The 25,244-nt window shown below is 46.5% G+C and overlaps 1 protein-coding gene across 1 annotated transcript; it reads right to left on the bottom strand.

Annotated features, from left to right (window-relative positions):
- Positions 1 to 742: 742 nt before the first annotated feature.
- On the bottom strand, positions 743 to 21,215 carry LOC142802889 (trehalose transporter 1-like protein). The gene is made up of 5 exons (XM_075887969.1): positions 21,069 to 21,215; positions 18,525 to 18,764; positions 16,525 to 16,707; positions 2,130 to 2,312; positions 743 to 1,429 (listed from the first exon to the last, which is right to left on the bottom strand). Exons 1-5 carry the CDS (start codon positions 21,213 to 21,215, stop codon positions 743 to 745), a joined length of 1,440 nt encoding a protein of 479 aa, XP_075744084.1.
- Between the last annotated feature and the right edge of the window lie 4,029 nt (positions 21,216 to 25,244).

Here is a 25,244-nt window from a genome sequence, read left to right on the forward strand (position 1 = left end):
GCCTTTGGGGAGGTGGAGGCATTTTTTTTTCGTTTCCGTAGTTCTACACCCTTTGCTTTCTAAATGTGGGGATGCACTGCAGCTCGCAAAGTGTAATCTCATCATTTGGCTATGATGCTTGAAATGCAAGGAATTCCTTGCTACGTAAGCATGGGGGCATCGCAGGCCGCTGCATAAGTTTGAAAATTTCTTTTTAGAGAGAAATGTTTTTTCTGTGACGAACAAATGACTGAGTCTGGCTTCGAAAAGGCCGCAGATTTCAAATAATGCAAAAAGAAAAGAAAGTTTTTTTTCCATAATGTTTGCTTACCTTGTCCCCTTAAGCATGTCAGCAAGTACGATAACTGCGTCCAAAAATTTACAAATACATGCTGAAGAAAGACGAACACTCATTGCCATCGCAACATTTTGTACTTCGCACGAACATGGAAATACTTTCAAAACAGGAATGAGAAAAAGCATCCATCGATACTTAAAATACTGCACACATGTAGACGGCGTGATGTTACGAGGTAACGCGCCTCTACTCGAGTGGCGCCAGCACCCCCATCGACTTGAAACACACTGTTCCTGGAAGAATCAAACTGAGCCGACATCATCTATTGTCCAGCGAAGTTTTGTGGGAGATTCGTCATTCTGCAGGAGAGACGCCTTTCTGGTGGAGAGGGATGCCCGTCTGCAGGAAAGAGACGCACGTCTGCGGGAGAAAGACGCCACGTCTAGCCCTTCTCGGTGGCGTCCATTAACTCCTGCTTTCTGGAGCTCCTTCAGTGGGCGAAGCTATGAACGACGTTGCTCCGCTGAGAACGTCTTCACCCGACGCAACCACTTCCGTAGCCCCAGATTCAACCGAAGCCTGCGCGTGTGGTCCAGCCTTGGATTCGTCGTTAAACTCGGTCTTCGCTTGATGCTTGGCCTGGTGTTTAGTCTGAGCTTTGACTTTAGGCTTGGGTGAGCCCTTAGCGGCCACTCCGCTTGGCGACAGGGGCTCAGAGTCTTTGCGCTTTGGCCGCTTCTTTTGTTCGCCTCGCGTTGTTGTTGGATCTTCGTGGTGCTTCTTCGGCGACTGCAGCATCGCGTCAGCAGGCTTGAGCGTGTAAAGAACGTTTGACGGTCCACGACTACGCACGTCGCCATGGCCCTGCAATAGAATGCCCTCGAGGCTTACGCCTCGTGTGTCGGGCAGCAGCTTAAAGGCGGTCATGCCACCCGTGAATGTGACGAGGCTCGACAGGACCACCAGCAGCGCCAGCGATCCGGTATTGGTGCCCAGGATGGTGAACAGGCTGATGATGCCGAGCGCCGAGGCCCAATGGAAAGCGCAGACGCTTCCGAACTCAAAGCCGTTCTTCCGTAGCGGAGCCAGCTCGACGGCGAGCGTCCATTGCGCCGGACCGAGGCCGAGAGAGAAACCGATGCTGAAGATCACCTGCGATCGTCCGCACGCACGTATGCCCCAATTCATGGGAGAAGTAACGTTGAGTTCTTTGTCTTTATCTAAATTATCAGGCCTCTGGCTGCAGTTATCGGCAGTAAGAAATGCCAGTGTTACGCGAATACGCTTGCATATTCGATTACCTTGAGGGACACAAAAGTGTATGCAGCTTTAAAGTTCACTCCATGATCGAAATTTCTCCCGGTAAGCCTTCAACTTACGTTCTTGATAGTCGCGATGCTACTATATGCTACAGCGGTACCTGATCATATGCAAACAAAATATTCACTAATGACAAGCAGAGGCAGCATGAAGCAGCTGTGAGTTTTATCGATGGCTCGAGGGCGCGCGTGCATTCTATAGTCAATTTTCGCATGCCTGAACGATGGCATTTGTTTAAAAATATCTAATATCGGCACTGTTCCATTTGTCTCGACCTCGTATCGAGAACGTCCCTCACCTCAAATTTTTGTGTGGACACGAGAAAGTCATTATTGGTGCTGCGCTATTGGTTAAGCGTGCACTGCGTGTGAGTGACGATCGGCTCCAATTTTTAATAGCACGGTGTCATTTTCTACTCAAGCGGTGACGATATGGTAATCTCTGTGTAGTGGAGAAAGAATCTTGAGCGAAGACATCTCTAGAAGATGCGGAGGGAGGGCGTAAGAGGAGAGTGGTAGTGACTGCAGCTCACCTTGCAGACTACGGTGAGACGAGCGGCGACGTGCGTGTCCATGGCCTGTTCGTCGTGCGAGACGCTGAAGTAAACGCCACCCAGGGCCACCATGCTGCCTGTGCTAATGACCACGGACACGGCCAGTGGTTTCACGCGTCCCATGGCGTCCAGAAGCTGAGCAGTTATGGCTGTCATCGCGAACTGCGATCACAGTCAAGAGAGAGAGAAAGAGAGAGAAAGAGATCGATAGTGACTCGAGAAGGAGAATATAAAAAAACGTGCAGAGCTTAAGGACAATTCGTTTTGAGCAGAATATCTGTTTGCAAGAACATTTTTTCAGCAAAAGTTTCAGTAAGCTTTTAGTTCACACACAAGCCGCGAATTATCATTGTTTAGCATCGCACAAGAGAAATCCCTCATCGGCACTACCTTAGAAGTCAAGATCCAATGCCCATATCTACGTGGTGGCCAGTAAACGGTTGTGCGGCGCGAGCAGTTGGTTTTTTTCAGCAAGAAACTCGTAAACCGACGCGGTCTCCTTCAGCTTTGCGAGGCAAGAGAGAAAGAGTGAGGGAGAGGGGATAGAAGTGTGGGGGGACGCACATGTGGAATGCAGATGTAGAATGCCTACAGGAGGAAGAGGGCGAGTGAGTGTAGGCTAGCAGACGCTTCCTGCGTAAGCGTTGCGAGGCGAGAGAGAGAGGAGCGTAGGAGAGCAGAGAAAAGGGGAGTGGTTGCGCATGCGCGGTAAGGGCGGTCACGCCGCACACCAGACTGAGCTCGATCATAAGCTGCTTCACATCTAATAAATTGAGCCAATTCACGTGCGTTGTGCATGCCACAATGACTCAGAAGAATGAGAAGATAACGTTCGTGTGACGTAATTTATATTGATGCACACGAAGGGATGTGAAAGGTAAATGGGGCAACACCTGTCATGATACTTTGCTGATGTGTTTACTGATCAGTTCAAAAACGCCTGTACGATTCGTGGACACGCGACCGCATTTAGCGGAAGGGGATAGGAAACGCACACATACACCCACGTACGTTTACTACACGTATAAAGCAAGCTCGGCTGTAAAAGTTAAGCTTGTGTCTCCGATGCGGCGTGCCTAATAACCGTAACGCGGCTTTCGGACAGAAAACGCACCAGAATTTGTTTTTGATGATAAGCGTTTTTAGGGATCTCAAATGGGTGCAATAATTATTTAAAGAAGCGTACCTGCAGCGGTGCTCTGTTTCAGTTTTTAGGGACGAAACTCTTAAAGGCGTGGGTCTGTCCATCTCTTGTATGTATCAAGTTTAATCCTCCTTGCTATGTATGCACGTGACCACCTGTAGTTCCACCTTTGCCAACTGCCCGCTACTTCGTTCATGCAAACGTCCCACTACGCGCCATCACCGATCCGCCACTTCACCGACCATAAAGCGAATGCTGTTTAGAAGTAACCATTATGAAATGGAAGATGTTCGTGCACTTGTATCTACATGCACGTCAAAGAACCACCGATTGTCACACTCTGTCCATCTCTTGTTTGTACGTGACCGCCTATATATAGTTCCACATTTGCAAACTGCCTACTACTTCGTCCTAGCGAACATCCCACTACGTTCGTCACCAATTCACCACTAAACCGACCATAAAGCCGTTTTAATGAAGAGTGAACGGCGTGTAGCTACCTCTTACTAATAATAAAATTTCTTGTATATGCACTGTTTGTCACGTCTTTGATGATTTAGAGGGCAATCTTCGCGGATGGTTCATGGTTTAGCAATGAAACCCTCCAGTCCTTCGCCCCACTCATCATCAGTCACTCCGCGGATATGTAGCGACGTTATTCTTGAAAGTTGTATCGTTAGGCACCTTCTGTGACACCTTTCTTTTAGTTTTTTCACTATCTACACTCTGACGTGAGTGCACAGACGAAACCGTGATACATTCCGTTTTCTTTAAAACTTACTATAGGGAGAAAAGCGTTGTCCTGTGCGCATTTATTCGGTTATGGTTACCCCGATTTAAATTTTAATGCCTTAAATATTGTTGTAATAACGCAATGTGAACACGACAGACTCAAACTGTCTAAAACAGTCATGTGTTTTGAGTGGCACCACCACAATCACGTGACTATTTAGGAAGGCCCTTACGCAAAATATTGTTATACACCAGAACACAGCTCAGTGCGTGCTGCCATATTGAAAAGCGCGTCGCACCATCTGTTGCAAGCGCAGAGAAGCAACACTGCACTGCCACGCGAGCAGATGCTCCGCAAATCAAATCCGAAACTTTACAAACCGAATCCAGCTGTAAGCATGATTGGGCTCTACCTCTACTGGAATTTTGTGCTTATTTCCTGTGAGACATTGAGGACACCTTCTTAGGAAGTCCGAAATGTCTACAACACGTGCATTGCAGACTGCGGAAGCAACTTCATTGGGTACGTACCATCGCGATTGGAAAAAAAAAAAACGCGAACAGTATGGAGCGTTGCTTGCGACTCAGTCAAACTGCGGAGTGCCTTGGCTGTGGCAAAGCAGAATTTGTGCTGTATGGGCCGGTTCACAATAACGGCAAGCATGCCTCGCCGTTTGACGTTTGACGTTCTCAGGCAGCTGTGCGTGGTTATTTGCTTCACGCACGTCTGCCGTTCTTCGCCGTTCAAAAAAATGGGTCTGAGAGCCATTTTTGTGCCGTTTACTGTTTGCCGGAACGTGATGATGATGATATATGGTGTTTTTTGGCGCAAGGGCCATTTGATGGCCAAAGAGCGCCAGTTCATGAGACAGGAATGTGGACAATGATTGTGATTAGCGGCTGTATAAGGGCCATAAAATTCCTCGCAGTAAAGCGGGTAAAAACATACAATTAATAAAATCATGACCATGCCGTGAAAGGTGTGTGTGGTGCGAATAGATGGCAAAAGCTAATGATAATAAAAACGATGGTGGACATGTATGGCATTAGCACAAGTGCCTCACTCGTTCATACCCTTGCGTCCAAGGGCCGTGAGGCAAGTGCTTTGTTGTGTAGTCACCGCAGCGAAAACCTCTCTGGAGAGGTCGCGCTACGGTATGCCCGGGTATATGACATGAAAGCTATGAATTTCTTTTAAAAACGCTAACAATGATTTGTGACTAAAAAGCGGTTCCCTACCGACGAACATTGCAGGGTGTAAAGGTATATGTTGTCGGTAGGGTGAAGGAAAGTGTTTTTTTCTTAGAGTGTCCAATTGTTTGCACTGAGTTAAAATGTGAAGAACTGTTAGTGCTTCACCACATCTGTCACACAATGGTGGATCACCACCGGAGAAAAGGTATGAGTGTGTCGTGTATGTGTGTCCTATCCTGAGCCTCGTTAATGTTACCTTTGTGTGACGTGATTTTGATACTGGTGGCCAATGGCCAAGGTGTGGCTTGATAACGTGTAGTTTGTTTTGTGTGTGTGTGTGTGTATCCCACTTGCTCTGCCAGTAGTCCCTGAGTTTTGTTTGAGAGACGGCTTAAGATCAAGGGCCGGGATTGATGTGGGTGTAATGGCGGTGCTTTCGTGGGCGGGTGCAGCAAGCTGATCCGCCATCATGTTGCCTTGAATCTCACGGTGCCCTGGCACCCAGCACACAACAACATGTCGGTTGAGTGTGTAGAGTGTGCATAAAATGGAGTAAAGTGAAACGAGGACAGGGTTTTTTTGTTTTTTAAGACTGTGCAGAGCCGTTACCACACTGAGGGAGTCTGTATAAATTACTGCTTTTTGTATTTGTGATTGTTTGATGTGTTTATCTGCCACAAGTATCGCGTAAGCTTCCGCTGTGAAGATACTTGTGCCTGGATGTAGAGGGCCAGCATCCGAAAAGGAAGGGCCAACAGCAGCGTAGGACACAGAGGAGTTAGACTTAGAGGCATCTGTAAAAAACTCAGGACGTGTGTATTTGTGTTGAAGTTCCAAGAAGTATGTTTGAATATGGGCAATAGGCGCATGTTTAGCAACTTCTAGGAAAGACACATCGCAATCTATAGTCTGCCACTGCCACGGTGGCGGGTATGCTACAGGAGCCATTAAACTGTGTTCGAGTGACACTCCAGTGTCCTCAGCTAGACCCTTCAGGCGAACTGAGAAGGGCTGCCTCATTGAAGGCCTGTTTTGAAAAAGAATGGAGCTCGACAAGTCATTATTAGTAGAGTATGAGGGGTGCCTCTTGTCTGCTTTCACCTTAAGGAAATATACAAACGACATGTAGGTTCTTTGCAGATGAAGCGACCACTCATTTGACTCAACGTAAAGGCTTTCTACGGGGCTGGTGCGAAAAGCACCCGTAGAAAGGCGGATGCCCGAATGGTGCACGGGATCCCGCATCTTCAAAGCACTTTGAGTCGCAGACTGATAAACAATGGCCCCATAATCTAAGCGGGTGCGAATAAGGGTACTATACAGGTTTATGAGGCATTTCCTGTCACTACCCCACGTAGTACGTGACAACACTTTTATAACATTCATGGCTTTTAAACATTTAGTTTTTAAATACTTTATGTGGGGTACGAAGGTCAACTTGTTGTCCAAGATTAAGCCTAGAAATTTATGCTCGGCTTTGACGGACAGACGTTGCCCGTTCAGTCGAATGTCAGGTTCCGAGTGCTTGCCTCTCTTTCGAGAGAACAAGAAACACGTGCTTTTTTGTGGGTTAAGTCGAACTCCGTTTTCATCTGCCCATTTGGAGACCTTATTTAAACCCAGCTGAACCTGCCGCTCACACATGGCCAAGTTACATGACTTGAAGCCAAGCTGAACGTCGTCGACATATGTACAATAGAACATATTGCGGGGAATGAACAACTGCAAAGAATTCATTTTAATAATAAAAAGTGTGCAACTAAGCACACCACGTTGTGGCACGCCTGTTTCCTGGACAAATGTTTGGGAGAGCACACTGCCCAGACGGACACGGAATGTCCGGTTTGACAGATAACTTTCAATTATATGAAACATTCTTCCGCGCACACCAAGGTTGGACAGGTTTCTTAGAATTCCGAAACGCCATGTTGTATCATAAGCCTTTTCGATATCGAGGAACACAGAGAGAAAATATTGTTTATGGACGAAGGCGTCTCTGATCTGTGCCTCGATACGAACAAGGTGGTCTGTGGTGGATCTACTTTCTCGAAACCCGCACTGAAATGGGTCGAGCAAATTATTTGTTTCAAGAAAATGTACAAGTCGGCAGTTTATCATTTTTTCGAAGACTTTGCACAAGCAGCTTGTAAGTGCTATAGGCCTATAACTCGAGGGTAAAGAAGGGTCCTTGCCCTCTTTCAAAATGGGAATAACAATACCCTCTTTCCAGGAGGTAGGAATAGTGCCAGAAGACCAAATAGCATTGTACAAACAAAGTAAGGTTTTTCGAGTTTCGTTTGGTAGGTTTTTTAACATTTCATACATCACAGGGTCAGAACCTGGGGCAGAAGTACTGCAGGAGTTTAGAGATGCTCGGAGCTCAGCTAGACTGAAAGCTTGGTTATATGCTTCGTATCTAGTGGATTTGTGTTCGAGTTTCTGCTTTTCTATTCTTGTTCTGTATTTTTGGAAAGTGTCAGTATAGTGGGACGAGTTGGATACCTGTTCGAAGTGTGCACCGAGGAAGTTTGCCTGATCTTCCAAGGTTTCACCCTGAGTGTTTACGAGTGGGAGTGAATGTACTTTTCTTCCTGCTACCCTACGAACCATGTTCCAGACTTTGGCCTCTTGTGTATACGAATTTATCCCTGATAAAAACTTGTGCCAACTTTCTCTTCTGGCCTGCCGACGCGTTCTCCTGCCTCGAGATTTTATTTTCTTAAAGCTCTCAAGGTTTTCCGCTGTCGGCGAGCTCCGCAGCAACCTCCATGCCCTGTTCTGTTCCTTTCGCGCATTACGACAGTCTGTGTTCCACCATGGGACGTGTCGTTTGCCGGGCATTCCAGATGTTTGCGGTATGCACTTGGCTGCTGCGTCAGTTAGAAAAGCTGTGAAATACTGCACAGCTTCATCTATGTTTAACCTACATATGTCTGTCCAACTCAAACGTGTAGTGTTATGGAACTGTTCGCAGTCTGCTTTGTTTATCAGCCATTTGGGAACGTGTAGAGGACTTTCATATGTTGTTTGTGAACTCAACACTACAGGAAAATGGTCACTACCATATAGATTATTTATGATTTTCCATTTGAGTAGGGGTAGGAGTGAAGGTGATACGATGCTGAGGTCGATAGACGAGTAAGTTTTGTTGGCAACATTATAGTATGTTGGCTCTTTCCTATTCAACAAACAGGCACCGGAAGAGAAGAGAAATTGTTCAATGAGACGACCTCGTGCATCACAGCGAGAATCGCCCCTCAGTCCACTATGTGCATTTAGGTCCCCAAGAAGCAAATAAGGTTCTGGAAGTTCGTCTATTAAAGACTGAAATTCACGTCTTTCAAGACGGTGGTGGGGAGGTACATACAAAGAGCAGATGGTGACGGGTTTGTTTAACAGTACCGCTCGAACAGCCACCGCCTTAAGAGATGTCTGGAGTGGTAAATGTGTACACGCTACTCCTTGGTTAATAATAATGGCTACGCCACCGGATGACGCCACAGCATCATCTCGGTCCTTTCGGTATATGACGTAAGCACGTAAAAAATTTGTATTGAAGGATTTTAGGTGTGTTTTCTGTACACACAGCACTTGAGGTGAGTATTTGTATAAAAGCTCTTGTACGTCGTCGAGGTTCTTAAGCAGTCCTTTGACGTTCCAATGTATAATTTGTGTGTCCATATTGGAAGTAAAGTAGTGCTGTGTGTACGTTAAGCGAGTGACTTGTTTAAGCTGGAAGGTTGAGCTCAAGTACCAGGGCCATTGTCAGGCCCTGTTATAAGCTTTTTAGTTCTCTTGGCGCGCTCCAAGGAGCCGCGCCGTTCTTTTGGCACCAGGGGTGCCGCCGTATCCATTGCCTCTTCGGAGGCACTGGATGCCCGCTCATGCGAGCTGGTTTTTCGAAGCTTGGGCCTCGCCTGGCGAGGTGAGGCCTTGAGACCCGAGGACCCTGGGGTCTCTGGTCTCTGTTCAATAGTAGGCGGAGTAGACTCAACTACTGCCGCCTTGGGGGCAGGCGCCACAGCCAATGGCTCACTCTGCGCAGGCCGAAGGAGTGGCGAGGGCTGGTGCAACACTGCCCCCTGGCGCGCCGCATCAGCATATGTGGGGCCATAAAATGGCGAGACTCTTTTTCTTGCTTCTTTAAATGTAATGTTTTCTTTTATCTTTAAAGTGATGACCTCTTTTTCTTTTTTCCAGAAAGAACATGAACGTGAGTACGCGGCATGATTTCCGCCACAGTTCACACAGTGTGATAGTTCTTCGCAATTGTCAGCATTGTGGCCTGACGCTCCGCATTGTGCACAAGTTTGGTGACCACGACAGCTTTGTGAGCCGTGGCCATACTTCTGGCATTTAAAACAACGACGCGGGTTAGGTATGTATGGTCTGATCGACGTCTTTGTGTACCCTGTTTGAATACTTTCTGGCAGATTACTGGAAGCGAACGTGAGTATCAGGTGTTTCGTTGGTGTTACCTTGTAGTCTCTTCTAATGGTGATCCTTTGTACATTGGTCACATTCTGACTCTTCCACTCCTCCAGAAGTTCCTCTTCAGTCAAGCCGAGCAAATCAGCATCAGATACTACTCCACGGGTTGTGTTCATTGATCTGTGTGGCGTTACAGTGATGGGAGTGTCATCAAAAGTTGATAGATTCTGTAGCTTTTCAAACTGTTCTTTTTCTCGAACTTCAAGGAGGAGGTCTCCGCTGGCCATCTTGGTAACTTTGTACCCGGCTCCAAGAGTTTCTGTGAGACATCTGGCTACTACAAAGGGTGATACGGTTCTGGCTTGCTTGCTGCTTATCTCACTATGTATAACATGAAAATGGGGGAAGTTTTCACTTGATCGGTTGAAAAAGCCTAAGTCTTCGGTGCGTACACGCTTTAAGGTGGTACGATCACTTAATAAGAGAAATGCTCTATGCATGCCAGTTTAATTTTCTTCAGAAGTGTTGGCGGCCACCCACCACGGAGCCCAACGAGGGGACGCTGCAAGTTTACGGATGCTGAAACCTGCAGACGCCAGCCGTACAACGCAACTATAACCCAATGCGCCTAGACCAAGGTAGGCTATTTGCACAGGGTTAACCCTAGCCGCCAGGAAGTTTGGAAGTAAACGGAAGAGAGTAGAAGATAGGACAGATAAATAGTAAGAGATAAAGACGAAGATGTAGGGAGAGGGAGATAGGAAAAGGCGACTGCCGATTTCCCCTGGGTGGGTCAGCCCAGGGGTGCCGTCTACGTGAAGCCGGGGCCAAAGGGGTGTGTTGCCTCTGCCGGGGGGCCTTAACGGTCCAATCACCCAGCGTCGGCTCAACCCCCAGGATCCCCTTTTCCCCCGGACATGGCAAAGCCACGCACGGCTAGGCGTGGGAGGGAGTAGAAACTCCCCCGTTAGCTCGGGTCCGTGGTGTCGCTACACACCAAACGCCTACTTGCGCAGGCGCCCCTGCGGGGTTGCCGGAACGTAGTTTAGCCTATCAGCGACGTAGGAGTAACATGGCTGAGCCGCGTCGTCCGATTTCGCCTCTCCGTATTGTCTGCGTCTGCCGTGGGACACTTCAAGCTGCTTGCCTATTGCTCTGCTGTTTTGATGATATGTCGTACGTGTTCTTCCCAGACTACGTTCTAGTAGTGAATAGAGTATTTTCGCCTGTCCGGTGTTAAAAAAAGCTCACATCAATTGAAAATGACGTCCCCAAAGCAGGCGTTTGGACAAATGGCGCCAGCATCGTTAGCAAGAACAAACAAACGTGTAATGTATGCCCTCCGAGACTTTGGAAGGCTTGTTTAGGCCTAGCACATCAGTTATTTGAGTATGGCTCGGTCAAGAATGTGTTGATTTCTCGTAAGCCTAATGGAAAAAAATGCTCATTATACGCAAGCTAATCATGGTTACAGCCGAACCTGCGCAGCTGCCATTGATACCTAGGACACTGAGTCCTAGGTATCAATGGCAGTTGCTCAGGTGCTGTATTCACTACTAGACTACGTTTTAGTAGTGAATAGAGCCTTTTTGCCTGTCCGGTATTTAAAAAAGCTCACAGTAATTGAAAATGACGTCCCCAAAGCAGCCATTTGGACAAATGGCGCAAACATCGTTAGCAACAACAAACAAACGTGTAATGTATACCCTCCGAGATTTTGGAATGCTTGTTTAGGCCTAGCACATCAGTTATTCGAGTATGGCTCTCAAAAACGGTGCGGAATCGATTCGAATACTGTGTTTTCGAAGCCAAAGGACTTGAGCTTCAAGCGAATAGAAGCATATTACGGAGCTTACGAGCTACAGAGCGCACGCTGAACGCTTGATAGATTCGAGGCGGTCGACAACTGCATTCGGAAGAGCAGCCATGTTTGTCGGAGGAGCTTGCCGTGCAATTCGAAGAGCTCTCCTGCGTGTGGCGTCGGCCGCCGGTCTACGGCACTGCGTCGTTACGACATGCTTGCTGTTAGCGTGAACCGGCCCTAAGCCGGCGTCAATGTAGCGCTAGAATCTGGCTCCAACTTGCGCTCATGCACCGCATGGGTTTATCGATTGCTTGTTATGCCGGGCACTCGGAACACACACGCGGTGCGAAAATGCCAACCAGAACAAGATTTTAAAATGCTACGATGGCGCCAGCCGAAAGCACAGACTCGCCTAGTTGCAGCCAAGGCATATCGCAGTTTGAGTTCTAAATTCATGCTTTCTGCACCCTTCACGTCTCTTTTCATCACGATAGGACACCGTTGTACTAAATGCACGGTGAGTCGTAATATATCCTACAATTAGCATGTGGCCTCAGAAAGAGTACGGCAATGATTTGGTGCCGCATACTATAGGGCGTAGATGGCAGCGATGGCGTAGTGGTTAGAGCATCCGCCTCGCATGCAAGAGGTCCGTGGTTCAAATCCCGGTACCGCGCAGTTCCCAACCGGATTAAAAAAAAAACAAAAAAAAAAAAATCCGCGTGTTGATGGAACTGCATTAGGAGGCCTGGGGTGTGGCCTCACCGGCAAACACCGCCGAGAACGCACTCCCTCACCAGAGAAGGATTGGCCACCCTGGTGCAGTATCTGGCCACTACCTCCCACATGCTTACGTCAAATAACTCACGGCCCTCAGTCCCCAGCAGCTGCGAAGCAACTGACCACGGCGGCGGTCAGATCTGCAACGCAGCAGAGGGTGCTAAGAATCTCTGGATCCGGACAGGCCGCCATTGGAACCTGAACTTGGCAACGTTTAACGCTAGAACCTTATCTAGTGAGGGAAGTCTAGCTGTACTATTCGAGGAGCTAGAGGGTGTTAAATGGGATGTAATAGGGCTCAGTGAGGTTAGGAGGACAGATGAGGCCTATACGGTGCTACAGAATGGGCACGTCCTTTGCTACAGGGGCTTGGCAGACAGAAGAGAACTGGGAGTGGGGTTCCTAATTCACAGAAACATAGCTGGCAACATAGAGGAATACTATAGCATTAATGAAAGGGTGGCAGGTATCGTAATTAAACTGAATAAAAGATACAAAATGAAGGTAGTACAGGCTTACGCGCCTACATCCAGCCATGATGACGCTTCAGTTGAAAGCTTCTATGAAGACGTGGAATCGGCAATGAGTAAGGTAAAAACACAGTATACTATGGTGATGGGCGACTTTAATGCAAAGGTAGGGAAGAAGCAGGCTGGAGACCAGGCAGTAGGAGATTATGGCATCGGTACTAGAAACGCCAGAGGAGAGCTACTAGTAGAATTCGCAGAACGCAATAATTTACGGATTTTGAATACCTTCTTCCGAAAACGAGAAAACCGCAAGTGGACATGGAGGAGCCCTAATGGCGAAAATAAGAACGAAATAGACTTTATAATGAGTGCACACCCTGGAATCGTTAAGGATGTGGAAGTGATTGGCAAGGTACGATGCAGTGACCATAGAATGGTACGGTCTCGAATTCGCCTAGACTTGAAGAAGGAACGACAGAAACTGATACGCAAGAAGCCAATCAATCAGCTAGCACTGAGAGGGAAAGTACAGGAATTCAGAGTGTCGCTGCAGAACAGGTATTCGGCTCTTAGTGAGGAAACCAACCTTAGCGTAGATACAATGAATGATAATCTGACGAGTATCATTACGGAGTGTGCAGTGGAAGTTGGAGGCCGGGTAGTTAGACAGGACACTGGCAAGCTTTCCCAAGAAACGAAGAACCTAATTAAGAAGCGTCAAATCATGAAAGTGTCAAGTACAACAGACAAAATAGAACTGGCAGAGCTTTCGAAGTTGATTAATAGACGTAAGGTATGCGATGTAAGAAGGTATAACATGGAGAGAATTGAACACGCTCTGAAAAACGGAGGAAGTGTCAAAGCATTGAAGAGAAAACTTGGGATAGGCAAAAGTCGGATGTATGCACTAAGGGACAAAGAAGGCAAAATAACTACCAATATGGATAGGATAGTTAAAATAGCGGAGGAGTTTTACAGAGATCTGTACAGCAGCCGAGACAACCACGACCTTAATACTATAAGAACTAGCAGTAACCCAGATTACACCCCACCAGTAATGATAGAAGAAGTGAGAAAAGCTTTGGAGAGCATGCAAAGGGGCAAAGCTGCTGGTGAGGATCAGGTAACATCAGATTTGCTGAAAGATGGAGGACAGATTGTGTTAGAAAAACTAGCCACCCTGTTTACGAGGTGTCTCCTGACGGGAAGAGTACCAGAGTCTTGGAAGAACGCTAACATCATCTTAATACATAAGAAAGGAGATGACAAGGACTTAAAGAATTACAGGCCGATCAGCTTGCTCTCTGTAGTATACAAGCTATTTACAAAGGTAATTGCTAACAGAGTAAAGAAAACATTAGAATTCAATCAACCAAAGGAACAAGCAGGATTTCGAACAGGCTACTCAACAATTGACCACATTCATACTATCAATCAGGTAATAGAGAAATGCTCAGAGTATAACCAACCACTATACATAGCCTTCATAGATTACGAGAAGGCGTTTGATTCAGTAGAAATATCAGCCGTCATGCAAACACTGCGGAATCAGGGCGTAGATGAAGTATATATAAACATTCTGGAAGAAATCTACAGGGGATCAACTGCTACCATAGTGCTTCATAAAGAAAGCAACAGAATACCAATCAAGAAGGGTGTAAGGCAGGGGGACACAATTTCCCCAATGCTATTTACCGCGTGCTTACACGAGGTTTTCAGAAGCCTAGAATGGGAGCAGTTAGGGATAAGAGTCAATGGAGAATACCTTAGTAACCTGCGCTTCGCCGATGACATTGCATTGCTGAGTAACTCGGGGGACGAATTGCAACTCATGATTACGGAGTTAGACAAGGAGAGCAGAAAGGTGGGTCTTAAAATTAATCTGCAGAAAACGAAAGTAATGTACAACAACCTCGGCAAGGAGCAGCGCTTCGAGATAGGTAATAGTGCACTTGAAGTTGTAAAAGACTATGTCTACTTAGGGCAGGTAATAACCGCAGAGCCGAACCACGAGATTGAAGTAACTAGAAGAATAAGAATGGGGTGGAGCACATTCGGCAAGCACTCTCAAATTATGACAGGTAGATTGCCACTATCCCTCAAGAGGAAGGTATATAACAGCTGTATCTTGCCGGTACTTAGCTACGGAGCAGAAACCTGGAGACTTACAAAGAGGGTTCAGCTTAAATTGAGGACGACGCAGCGAGCAATGGAAAGAAAAATGGTAGGTGTAACCTTAAGAGACAAGAAGAGAGCAGAGTGGATTAGGGAACAAACGGGGGTTAAGGATATCATAGCTGAAATCAAGATGAAGAAATGGACATGGGCAGGGCATGTAGCGCGTAGACAGGATAACCGCTGGTCATTAAGGGTAACTGACTGGATTCCCAGAGAAGGGAAGCGGGTTAGGGGGAGACAGAAGGTTAGGTGGGCAGATGAGATTAAGAAGTTTGCGGGTATAAATTGGCAGCAGCAAGCACAGGACCGGGTTAACTGGCGGAACATGGGAGAGGCCTTTGTCCTGCAGTGGACGTAGTCAGGCTGATGATGATGATGATGACTATAGGGCGTACTGCACGCAAATCGCCGCTGTATAGCGGAACAGCTGGCGTTGCGCTTGAATAAATGCAATAACTATACTTACGCGCACGCTTTTACTGGGCTCGTAGTTTTTCATGCCAATTGTCAATATATCCACTGACAATGGAGCTCGGCGTTTTTTGTTGCGTATGGTAATTTGTGCAATCGGAAAACACCACATCGCAACGATTGCCACATCGTGTTGTGATCTTCACAGACAGTGCTAAGTAATATCTTACTCTTGCGCTGGTTCTTTTCGTATCCGCGAAGGGCGCAGTAGGGCCCAAGCGACTTCATGTAAGCGTGGTACAGTTGGCGTTGTGCTTGAATACACGCAGTAAGTGTAATTTATCGTGCATATTTGCTAGGCTCGTTGTCTTTTCTATTCACGGCATTTATCTATTGACGACGAAGCTCAGCGCTTCTTTTGCGGATGTAAATCGGTGAAAAGTGAAAACACCGCACCGGCATGATTCCCACGATGCGCTGTGAACTTCCCAAGCGCTGCTCAGTAATCTCCTCTTTTTGCGCTGGTTGATGTTGCATCCGAAGGCGGCGCAGTGGTACCCAGATGACTTCTTATAAGCGGGCACAGCGTGAACAAGCGCTTTTTCGCATTTTATTTAAGGCGCCAGAGCCACTGCTTGCGCAGTTCAAAACAAATTATGGCGTCTCTGGGAGCGAGAGAATACCGCCGAAGGCGCCATCGTGCGAGATAGGCGTGCTCTCGTGTATACACTGGGATACACGAGTTAGACATTTCCCGTGTTTGATTGTGGACAAGTTAAGCAGACTTTTTCATTATTATTTAATACGAACGATTGGTCAAGAATGTGTTGATTTCTCGTAAGCCTAATGGAGAAAAAAATGCTCGTTATAGGCAAGCTAATAATGATTACAGCCGAACCCGAGCAACTGCCATATATACCTAGGACACTGAGTGCCGCGTGATGCCAGAAGGCATGTTCTAGACTGCTTCGCAGGAGGCCACTTCGGCGGATGCACGTTTCTCAAACTCAAAGATGCGCCCGCATTTGTGCTTCAGCGCTTGCTACAAGTATCGAGTTGCTTGTCGTTCATCATGTGAGATTCCAATTTTTTCGCTTTTGCACTCGTTGCTTCGACTTTGGGGTGAAACTGACTTTTTCATAAACGCGATCGAGCTTCGTGAACAAATGGACAAATATCATGCGTGTCATTCAATAGTTGGGCACCGTTATTCGTACATGATCTGCTCACCTGTAGGGAGGCCAATAGAAGAAGTGTGTCATCCGAGTCGTACCCGAAGCCTGCGTGAAGTGGACTGCTAGCATAAAGGAGGACGGTGTTGACGCCGGAGAACTGCTGCACCACAATCACTAGCACGGCCAGCATGTAGTGAATCAGGGGCGTTGGTGTCTTCGTGTAGATGGCCTCGATTTCCTACAAAACGTGGTGCGCCATGTTAAAACTCACGCAGTGCGCACAGTGAAAACATTAGGGAATACCAAACAAAGCATTTCGAGTACAAGATAAATGATGCTTACTCGTTTCCAAAACCAACTGCCGACTCGCTGGTCGCACAATCAAATCTCGGCTATGGCGGCCGCTTTCCAACGGGGGCGAAAATGATTGATGTACGTGTATTTAGTATTAGGTGCACATTACGAGATCCCAGACGGCAAAATTTGTGCAGCTCTCCGTAAGAATATACGCCGGTTTTAAGACGTTCAACCCCGACTAGTATTATTATTTCGAAAACGAGACTATATTTTCAAAGTCGCCGTGTACGTCAGGGCAACATGAGCTACAGCAATAGTGATGAAAAAGTTTTGAACAGGGAATGCCGCTGGACCCTTAATTCTGATTAGATGCTTTGCGTTCGTCAGGCCAACGTATAGAATTCACCTGCCCTTTTCAAAAATTAATGTAGGGTTCTTTTTTTTTCTCTTTCTTTCTGTCTTTCTTTCTTCCTTCCTTCCTTCCTTTCTTTCTTTCTTCCTTTCCTTCTCTCTTTCCTTCTTTCTTCCTTTCTTTCTTTCTGTCTTCCTTTCTTTCTTTGTCTTTCTCTCTCTGTAATGCATGTTTTATGACTTCTCATAAAGCTTTCTTGATCACTTGAAATCATTTTTTTTTCCGATACCTATACAATCTCGAATAGCCCCTAACGGGTGAACCCTGTTCTTGTTCATGATATGCAGTGCGTCACACCGTGCACGATAGGGCTCCGTACAAGTTTGAACTTGATTTGGATTCTTATGCGTTCTTACATTACATAGTTAAAACACTTTGAGAACATTGGATCGCTAGTGTATGCGAACAGACGCTATGTGACGTAGAGACAGCATTATCACGAAGACCAAGGCGATGTATGTGTCATGCTTGTTGAGGACTCAACCTTGGTTACTGGTGGATGGATGAAGAAACGTGCTTATGTGTAAATACAGAATATATTGTACCAATATATTGTCTAATAATAGGCAATACTTCTGTCACACTTGCTTATGGGCTACCATTGAGAAAAGAAAGTAGGTAAGCAAAAAAGTTGAAGAAGCCATCATAAAGGATGCACACTTCTTCGGTGCCATTCGTATGCTGTTACAGATTACCATAAGCCAGTGTGACATGCACAGATTTTATTCTTGTCGTATGTTCTATTGCGCAGAATGCTGACCGAAGGTCTGGCTTCAACTCTCGGCCACCACGGTCGTGTTTTGATCAGGTCGAAATACAGGAGAGCCTTAAAAGCTGTCACCCCCGGTGCGCTCCGGTGAACACCTATCACCTAGACCGTGCGTGTTAAAGAACACCAGATGGCAAACATTCATCCGAAGTTCTCGATTGTGATTGATTTAAAAGCATACGAACATTTTCTCAAAGTAAAATTGTACAACCTATTATGATCATTACTTAGAATAAGCGTGGCACGCAGTGGTACCATCTTGTGAGTGAATCTATGCAGCGGACGCTTCCCTGTGCTTAACTCGTCCAAACGTTATACTCAAAAACAAAAAAACAAGGAGTTCAACGTTATTTCTGCTGTAGAATGGGGTTCATCACACGTTTATGGTTGTTGCGGCTTATAGGAACGGCTGTTACTTAATTGATACCACAGGTTTTCCTCAATTAACACTATTTTATAAGAAGAAATTTCTTTTAAATCCACCGTGGCGTTTTTGTTTCTACGAGTCACGATGGAACCATGTCAAATTCATATAAGTCGTTGCGTGGAAACGGAAGCCGTTCATGCATGTGCTCACCTGATACTCGGCGTCCGCATCGTGTGCCTTGCCTCGAAGTATTATGAGCGCCTTGTGCGCTTCCTCGTGTTGCTCGGTCTCTAAAAGCCAGCGTGGTGACTCCACTGCCATACCGAGCAGCAGAAGTGTCGTCACCGGTGGTATGGCACACCACAGGGCCAGTTGCGTCCAGCCTGCGAACTTGCCAAGGAAGTACATGAGGAGCACTCCAGCGGTCACGCCCAGCTGATAGGCACCGCACTGCAAAGAAAGAAAAAGAAAGAAGACAGGCTGGCCACCTTGTGTACAGCTTTCGCTACGTAATTAAGTGTGTGCCGCACGTTCAAGCAACAAATACGTTTAAATGCAAATGCATTTCTTAGTCAAACTACGTCAGGCATCCAGCGTTGTCCGCACCGGTGTCTGCACACTGGCAGGTGTTATTTCTTTGCTCTTACTCCCTTTCCCATAGCAACAGCTGCAGGAACGCACGCGTATCCTCGCCCCTAGCAACCAGAGTATGTGGTGCGAGACAGTGGGGCAGTGCTTCGCCGCTCCTCTCGCCGTTAACTCTCACTCCTCCCTGCGCCCCACTCTCCCATCCACTCGCGCCTCACTCTCAACCGTTTGCTGGCTGGGTGCCTCTCAAGGCAATGACAGAAGTCAGTGAAAGCGAATGTCTGACGGAACGGTACCCTTTCTCGGCGCAAAAAAATGCATTTCCTCACGACTCCCTTGAGGAAGGGGGGGGGGGGGGGCATTTTTTTTATATACTGCGCAGTTGCTGGATATAGATGCACTTGAAAGACACTGCCCTAAACGGTATATATTGAAATCACTTTTTTTGGTTTGTTGATCCGCTGAGACAATCACGCATGCTGTCAGCTGTGGGGTTGTTGAGTGTAAAAGGGTAGCATACAGAAGAATTATTTGCACTTAAGTTCAAAATCGACACAGTCCATATGGCGTACCACACGTCGGCTCAACCGTGAAAAGTAGAATTCATCCGGAGCTACGCAAATCGCTTAACCATCGCCTTCAACAACTCGTGATTTAAATGTTTACGATTTATCTTTGGTTATACCCAAAATTCTGTGTTGTCCGCGCCCTTTTTTGAGTGCAACTTCTGAGACAATCTCAATTTCAAGTGCAAGTTCATTTCAGGCATGGCAAAGTAGAGTTGATTAGGGCACCGGGAAAGATGCAAAAACAAAACAAGCAAAAAATAAAAAAAACCTGAAAAGGAGCCTGCCTACTACGGAACAAGAAATCTAACTCATACAATGAATGCTCATCGTTGCAACAAACAGTGCCAGAGACGAGCAAAAAATATGTAGAAATAAGCGGATTACGTATCGATTTTTGCTGTTTTGTGTATTTAAGTAAACACCAACAGCGAATAAAACTAATGCCTATAGTTGAGGCCGTACGAATGCATATTAACCTATAAATATGAAGCAGTGGTACTGTTGGTGACGGGGTAAAGTTGCTGAAGAGTGGAGCAATGAGAGTGGAAATGTCAGCGTTAGTTTTTCTCTCCCTCGTCATTCGCTGTACCACTGTTTTCTAAGCATGTGACGAGCGACTATAGCCTAGTTTCAAACATTGTCGTAGGTGAAGTAGCAAGAGATTGATTCTGTAACTTTTACGAATGATTCTGGGAGACAGCGCAGCTTTTGCCCATAACATGTAATGCTAAGTGTAGAAAGTTGATTTGACACATTTTGGCGCCATTACTGCGTAAATACAAATACATGCTCTTAAATATATAAAACACAAGGAGGCTCTGAATTATGCGAAAGAGTCCTGCGGAGTTATCTTTTGAATAATCATTGGAAGGCGTAGGTATACTCCTGCCAGAAACTTAAGTACAACATCGTTCATAGCCCCACCGTATTTTACAAGCGCGTCATTTCAAACAAGAAACAGTTTTAGTTAAAAAGTGGCAAGATTAGTTATAATACTCTGAATTATGTGTCATTGATGTATGGCTTAAAATAATGTTTTTCAGCAGTGCACATGAATGTGGCTGAATACATTTGAAGGGCGTGAAGACATATTGCTTTTCGCGAATTTGACAATTTTCTGTGGAAACCTGAAATAAACTCATCACAAACCAAGGTGAGGCAAGGCACTGTATGTAACTTTTTGGCATGCCGTGCTTCTCTAGCTCTTCAAAACTGTTATCAATCATACAGTAACTAGACCACCAAATTTAATGTATTAAAAGTTTATTGGTTTAGCGCAATGTCTGTCTGTAACTGGCAACTGCCACCGTTTCATCTCAAAAGTTTCTCAGCGCCGAGCGTATGTATACATGCCGATAGTAATCCACAAATATGGTAATATGGATTGACGAAACAAATAGTTATCGAAGCTGAGCGCGCAACCATGAAGTTGTGGTAGAAAGAATTTTTCGTAAGTGAATTCAGGGCAAGCGTTGCTGGGTCCCATTGTTCAGGGTTTGATTGCTTCTGTGGCTTCTTGGGCCTCATAGAATCAAAAAGATCAATGTGAAGCGCTGTTCCTACACGCCGTTTTTCCACGGTCGCTGGCGGGGGACACCTCGGCGATGTAGGCGGGCACCACGAGTGACACGATGCCCATGCACAGCCCTCCGAGCACCCTAGCCGTGAGTAGATGGAAGGAGTCTGCAGAGGCGGCGGCCACGGCTAGCCAAGAGGCCAACGAACCGAGGCAACCCAGAGCCATCATCCTGCGCCGGCCTAGCCACTGCACCGCAAAACAGCCGCACAGCGACCCGAAAACCGCGCCCAGCAAGAGAATCGAGTCAAACCTGAAATGGAGCAAAAGCGTTTAACAGGAGAAGATCGGCCACGTGGTAGCTTATGGTTGGCTGGTAACTATTTTTTCCCATTGGTGCCTGTATACTCTCCTGTGGAAGTAGTATTCAAAATGAGGAAGACAACTACAGTCTAAACAGTGGTCTTTGCAGCTATACACCCGATCAGCTAATAGTTGACGAATAAAATCATTGAGGCAAGGTGCGAACGATATATACAACATTTTCATCTGGCTCATCACACAGTTATTCGAAATGACTTAATCTCGTTGTTCTTTCCCAGCATCACACTTTACTAGTATCTTGAGAACTGATAACTAACAATTGTGACTTAGGCAGACACAAATTGAAGGAACATTGTGTGAGTTATTTGATCAGTATTCCAAACACTGGACACTGATATGCGCGTTCTTAGGCATTTAAAGGACAAAGTCTTAACGACGACTGACAGAAAAAGTAAACTACAGGACAAGGCTAGCATCTTACTGTTCTGTCTCCACCTTTCGTTCTTGTCCTGCTGTCTTTAAATATGCAATAATCTCGGAACAACGTCAGTTTCTCCTGCCAAAACAGAGAGCAGCGTCGCAAAAATGTCCTACGGCTAGCACGCCTCTTCCCTCTACCGTAATTTCATCCCGCTCCCTACTGAGTTACGAGTGACGAATGAAAGGCACGTTACCAAAATGTCTCCTTGTCACTGATTCGGAAATCGTCAGACGCGTTGTCTCAAGTGCTTATGAGGCTGCGGGCCGCGGGCAGCGAGTAGCCCACGGCGGCGCCCACGCTCAGCGAACCGGCCCACGGTGCAGCGATGGTGGCGAGCCGTTTCGCGTCCACTGTCACCCTGCTCTCCTGCACCAATGGAACGTGCGGTTCGGCTCGGCTGCGTGACGGGGACCAGCGCATGGACGTCTCCGGGCTGAAAATGGGTGAAGCCACGTGGGCTGGCCCCGCCGTATCCGCGAGCGGGCGGGCATCGGTGGTGAAGACCGCAGTCGCGGCACGTGTTTCGGTCACTCCGACTGTGCCCCATAGGCTCGTGGACGGAGAAGCCTGTGACCTTGAGGTTTGCATCGACGACGGAATCACACTCACTGGTCGATGAGGCGAATGAGCCGTCCGCGTCATTTCCACGCTTCTTCTTCTTCTAGTTGCTATCTCATCACGCGATAGCACGAAGCGCGTTCACCGAGACACGAAACGATTCTTTGTTTGTTTCCTTGGACTCATGGCTCACATCCACTCAGGGGGATTGGCCAAGAAAACGTAGTGCATGTTTTCTGTGAGCAATCTAACCATGTGTATTGAATTTGTATTATAATATGACTGAAGTAAGGAAAACCACATAAAAAGAGAGGAAACAAAATAAGAAAAAAAGTGGAAAAGTCAAGTTCAGAAAGTTTGAGATTTCAGGTGTTGTGAGTACCACTCAGCTACGTTCACTTCACCTCACCATTTAGAATTTTTCCGCATAATAAATAATAATTATTTGATTGAAGATCACAAAGGTATACGTTTGGATGCCTGAATATAATCGCGAATGGCATTGAAAGCATCCCTGTGGCAATGTCCCAAAACTGAGGCACCAAATCTTAGTGCAGTTTCCACCGCCATTGTAACGCCTGTTTTCATAAATGGAATAACCAGAAGCCGTTTTTAAGTATAGCGTATCGGCGACAGTACAAAAAATAATGTTCAATCGATTCCATTTTGGCGCAGAATGCGCAGAGGGGTGATTTTGTCTGACCAGCTCTTTGTAGACACAGGTTTAGGGGGGGGGGGGGGACACGACAACAGAATTTAGGGATTAAAACTTCGAGCTTTCTGGACTGGTTCCAGTAGGGTTGCCATGGAAACTTGAGGTGGTTATATCCTGTCCATGTAGTTACTTTTTTATCATATCAGTGCAGATCGCTGATTTTAGATATGCTGTTATATACTCAACATCTGGCAGTACGGAAAAAAATTGGGCTATCAAGTGCGGCTCGTGCTAAGTGGCCAGTTCGTTGTAGTTGCGCATGGTCTGATTATGATTATGATGCTCTCATATTGCTGGCACTCGCCCAAGCAGGGGGATCGGCCAAGACACATGATGATGATATGTTGGGTTTAAGGTCCCATAATCACCGTATGATTATGAGAGATGCCGTAGTGGAGGGCTCCGGAAATTCCGACCACCTGGGGTTCTTATACGTGCACCCAAATATGAGCACATGGGCCTACAGCATTTCCGCCTCCATCGAAAATGCAGCCGCTGCAGCCCGGATTTGATCCCGCGACCTGCGGGTCAGCAGCCGAGTACCTTAGTCACTACACCAGCGCGGCGGGGTGGCCAGCGCCCAAGCGGCAGAATATTTAAGTTAGTTGGTGATTTGTCTTAAGGTATCCAATAGAATACGTGTAAAAAAACAAAAAAAGTAAATAATGTATGAAAATACGACACTAGCATGCGGTCAGGCAATCAGATAATCTCGGAGGCGAAAACAATAAAAATAATTCCTATAAATATCCAGAGACTTTAGGGGAGAATGGTTGCTTAGCGCCCCCATGTGGCCTAAATAATCGGCATAGGAGGCGCTCCACCACGCATATTATTCTGTAAAATGTGAGGCACGCTACCGCTCTCCCGTGTTAGAAGAAGTCTTGGATAAATGGGCACCTTCTTAGTACAAAATGGCTGACCTTGTTAGTTAGGGAGCTAGGGATCGATTTGACACATGGGGAGATACAACAGCTCATGGGTCACATCGAAGGCAGTTTGGTGGGGCGGTTGAGATGACAGAGAAATACACCTCAAAAGTTGATTCCAGTCGAAATTGGTGTAATTTCGGCTGTTGGGTGACGTGCAGGCGCGCATGATGCAAAGTTACACCCGAGCTGCACAGCGTGTGATTTTCGTTACATAAAGCCCACGCTTGCGGTTTCATGAACGACTACAAAATACTGACTTTCGTTACACTTTTGCTTAATTCCTTCCAATGATAGAGACACGTGTACTTATATTTAGGGGCACGTTAAAGAACACCAGGTGGTCGAAATTTTTGCAGTCTCCCAAAACGGCGTCTCTCATAATCATATTGTGTATTTGAGAGACGCTAAATTTCCACAATTATTATTATCTCAAAGAAAACTGTATACGCCTATAGGCGGAACGAAAAAAGCGTTCACCACGAGAAATGATATACATCCATATTGACATCTTCGTCAATTACGTCGTTCTCTACGTTGCACCCAAGCACGCGTGCCGTGATGAGTTCTGTCAGTGACGTCATTCATCCTTTCGCAGCCGTGCAGCCGAGGCAGCGGGCAGCCCTCTTAACGGAGTGTTTTTGTTATAGAAAAAAAAAGAAAAAAATTACGCCATCTTCCGCTAAAGAGAACCATGTGCAGATGCGAAGAAGCGGGTGCTAACGCTTACACTGACGGCGACGTTGACGCTGGCAGTCATTGTGGCATTGCGCAGGAGAGAAATCTGGGGAGGCGCAAAGCACGCAGTCATGTACCGGTGTTTCCTACTAGATTATTCAATCGTCGCTAATGGCGATGAGAGACAGACGACTCTGATTGGGCACAGAGACCCGCAGCTCGCTTTTAGCTAATGTGCACGCTACAAATTTTTATTGTTCAACAATGCACAGAATGAATCGCCCACCGCCACTACCTTAGAGGTGAATATCCAAGGGGCTTTGAAGAATCACCTGAGTATGGAAGAACTCGGTATCCTTCCGAGATCTGTCGACCCTCCCTTTTGAATGAGCCAAAAGTGCGAAAGTTCAAATCCAGCCGTCAGCTACTACTGCGTTCCATTGGTTAGGATGGATCCTGGCATCGCGTCAAGGATGGTCGACAAAGTTGGGCCGCGTTCTCCAACCAGAGGCACCTACTTTCATGTGTTTGTTGTGTCACTGAGTGCAAAAGTGCACCCATACGAGAAATGT

This window comes from Rhipicephalus microplus, chromosome 3, assembly GCF_043290135.1.
Source record: "Rhipicephalus microplus isolate Deutch F79 chromosome 3, USDA_Rmic, whole genome shotgun sequence".
Taxonomy (NCBI): Eukaryota; Metazoa; Arthropoda; class Arachnida; order Ixodida; family Ixodidae; genus Rhipicephalus; species Rhipicephalus microplus.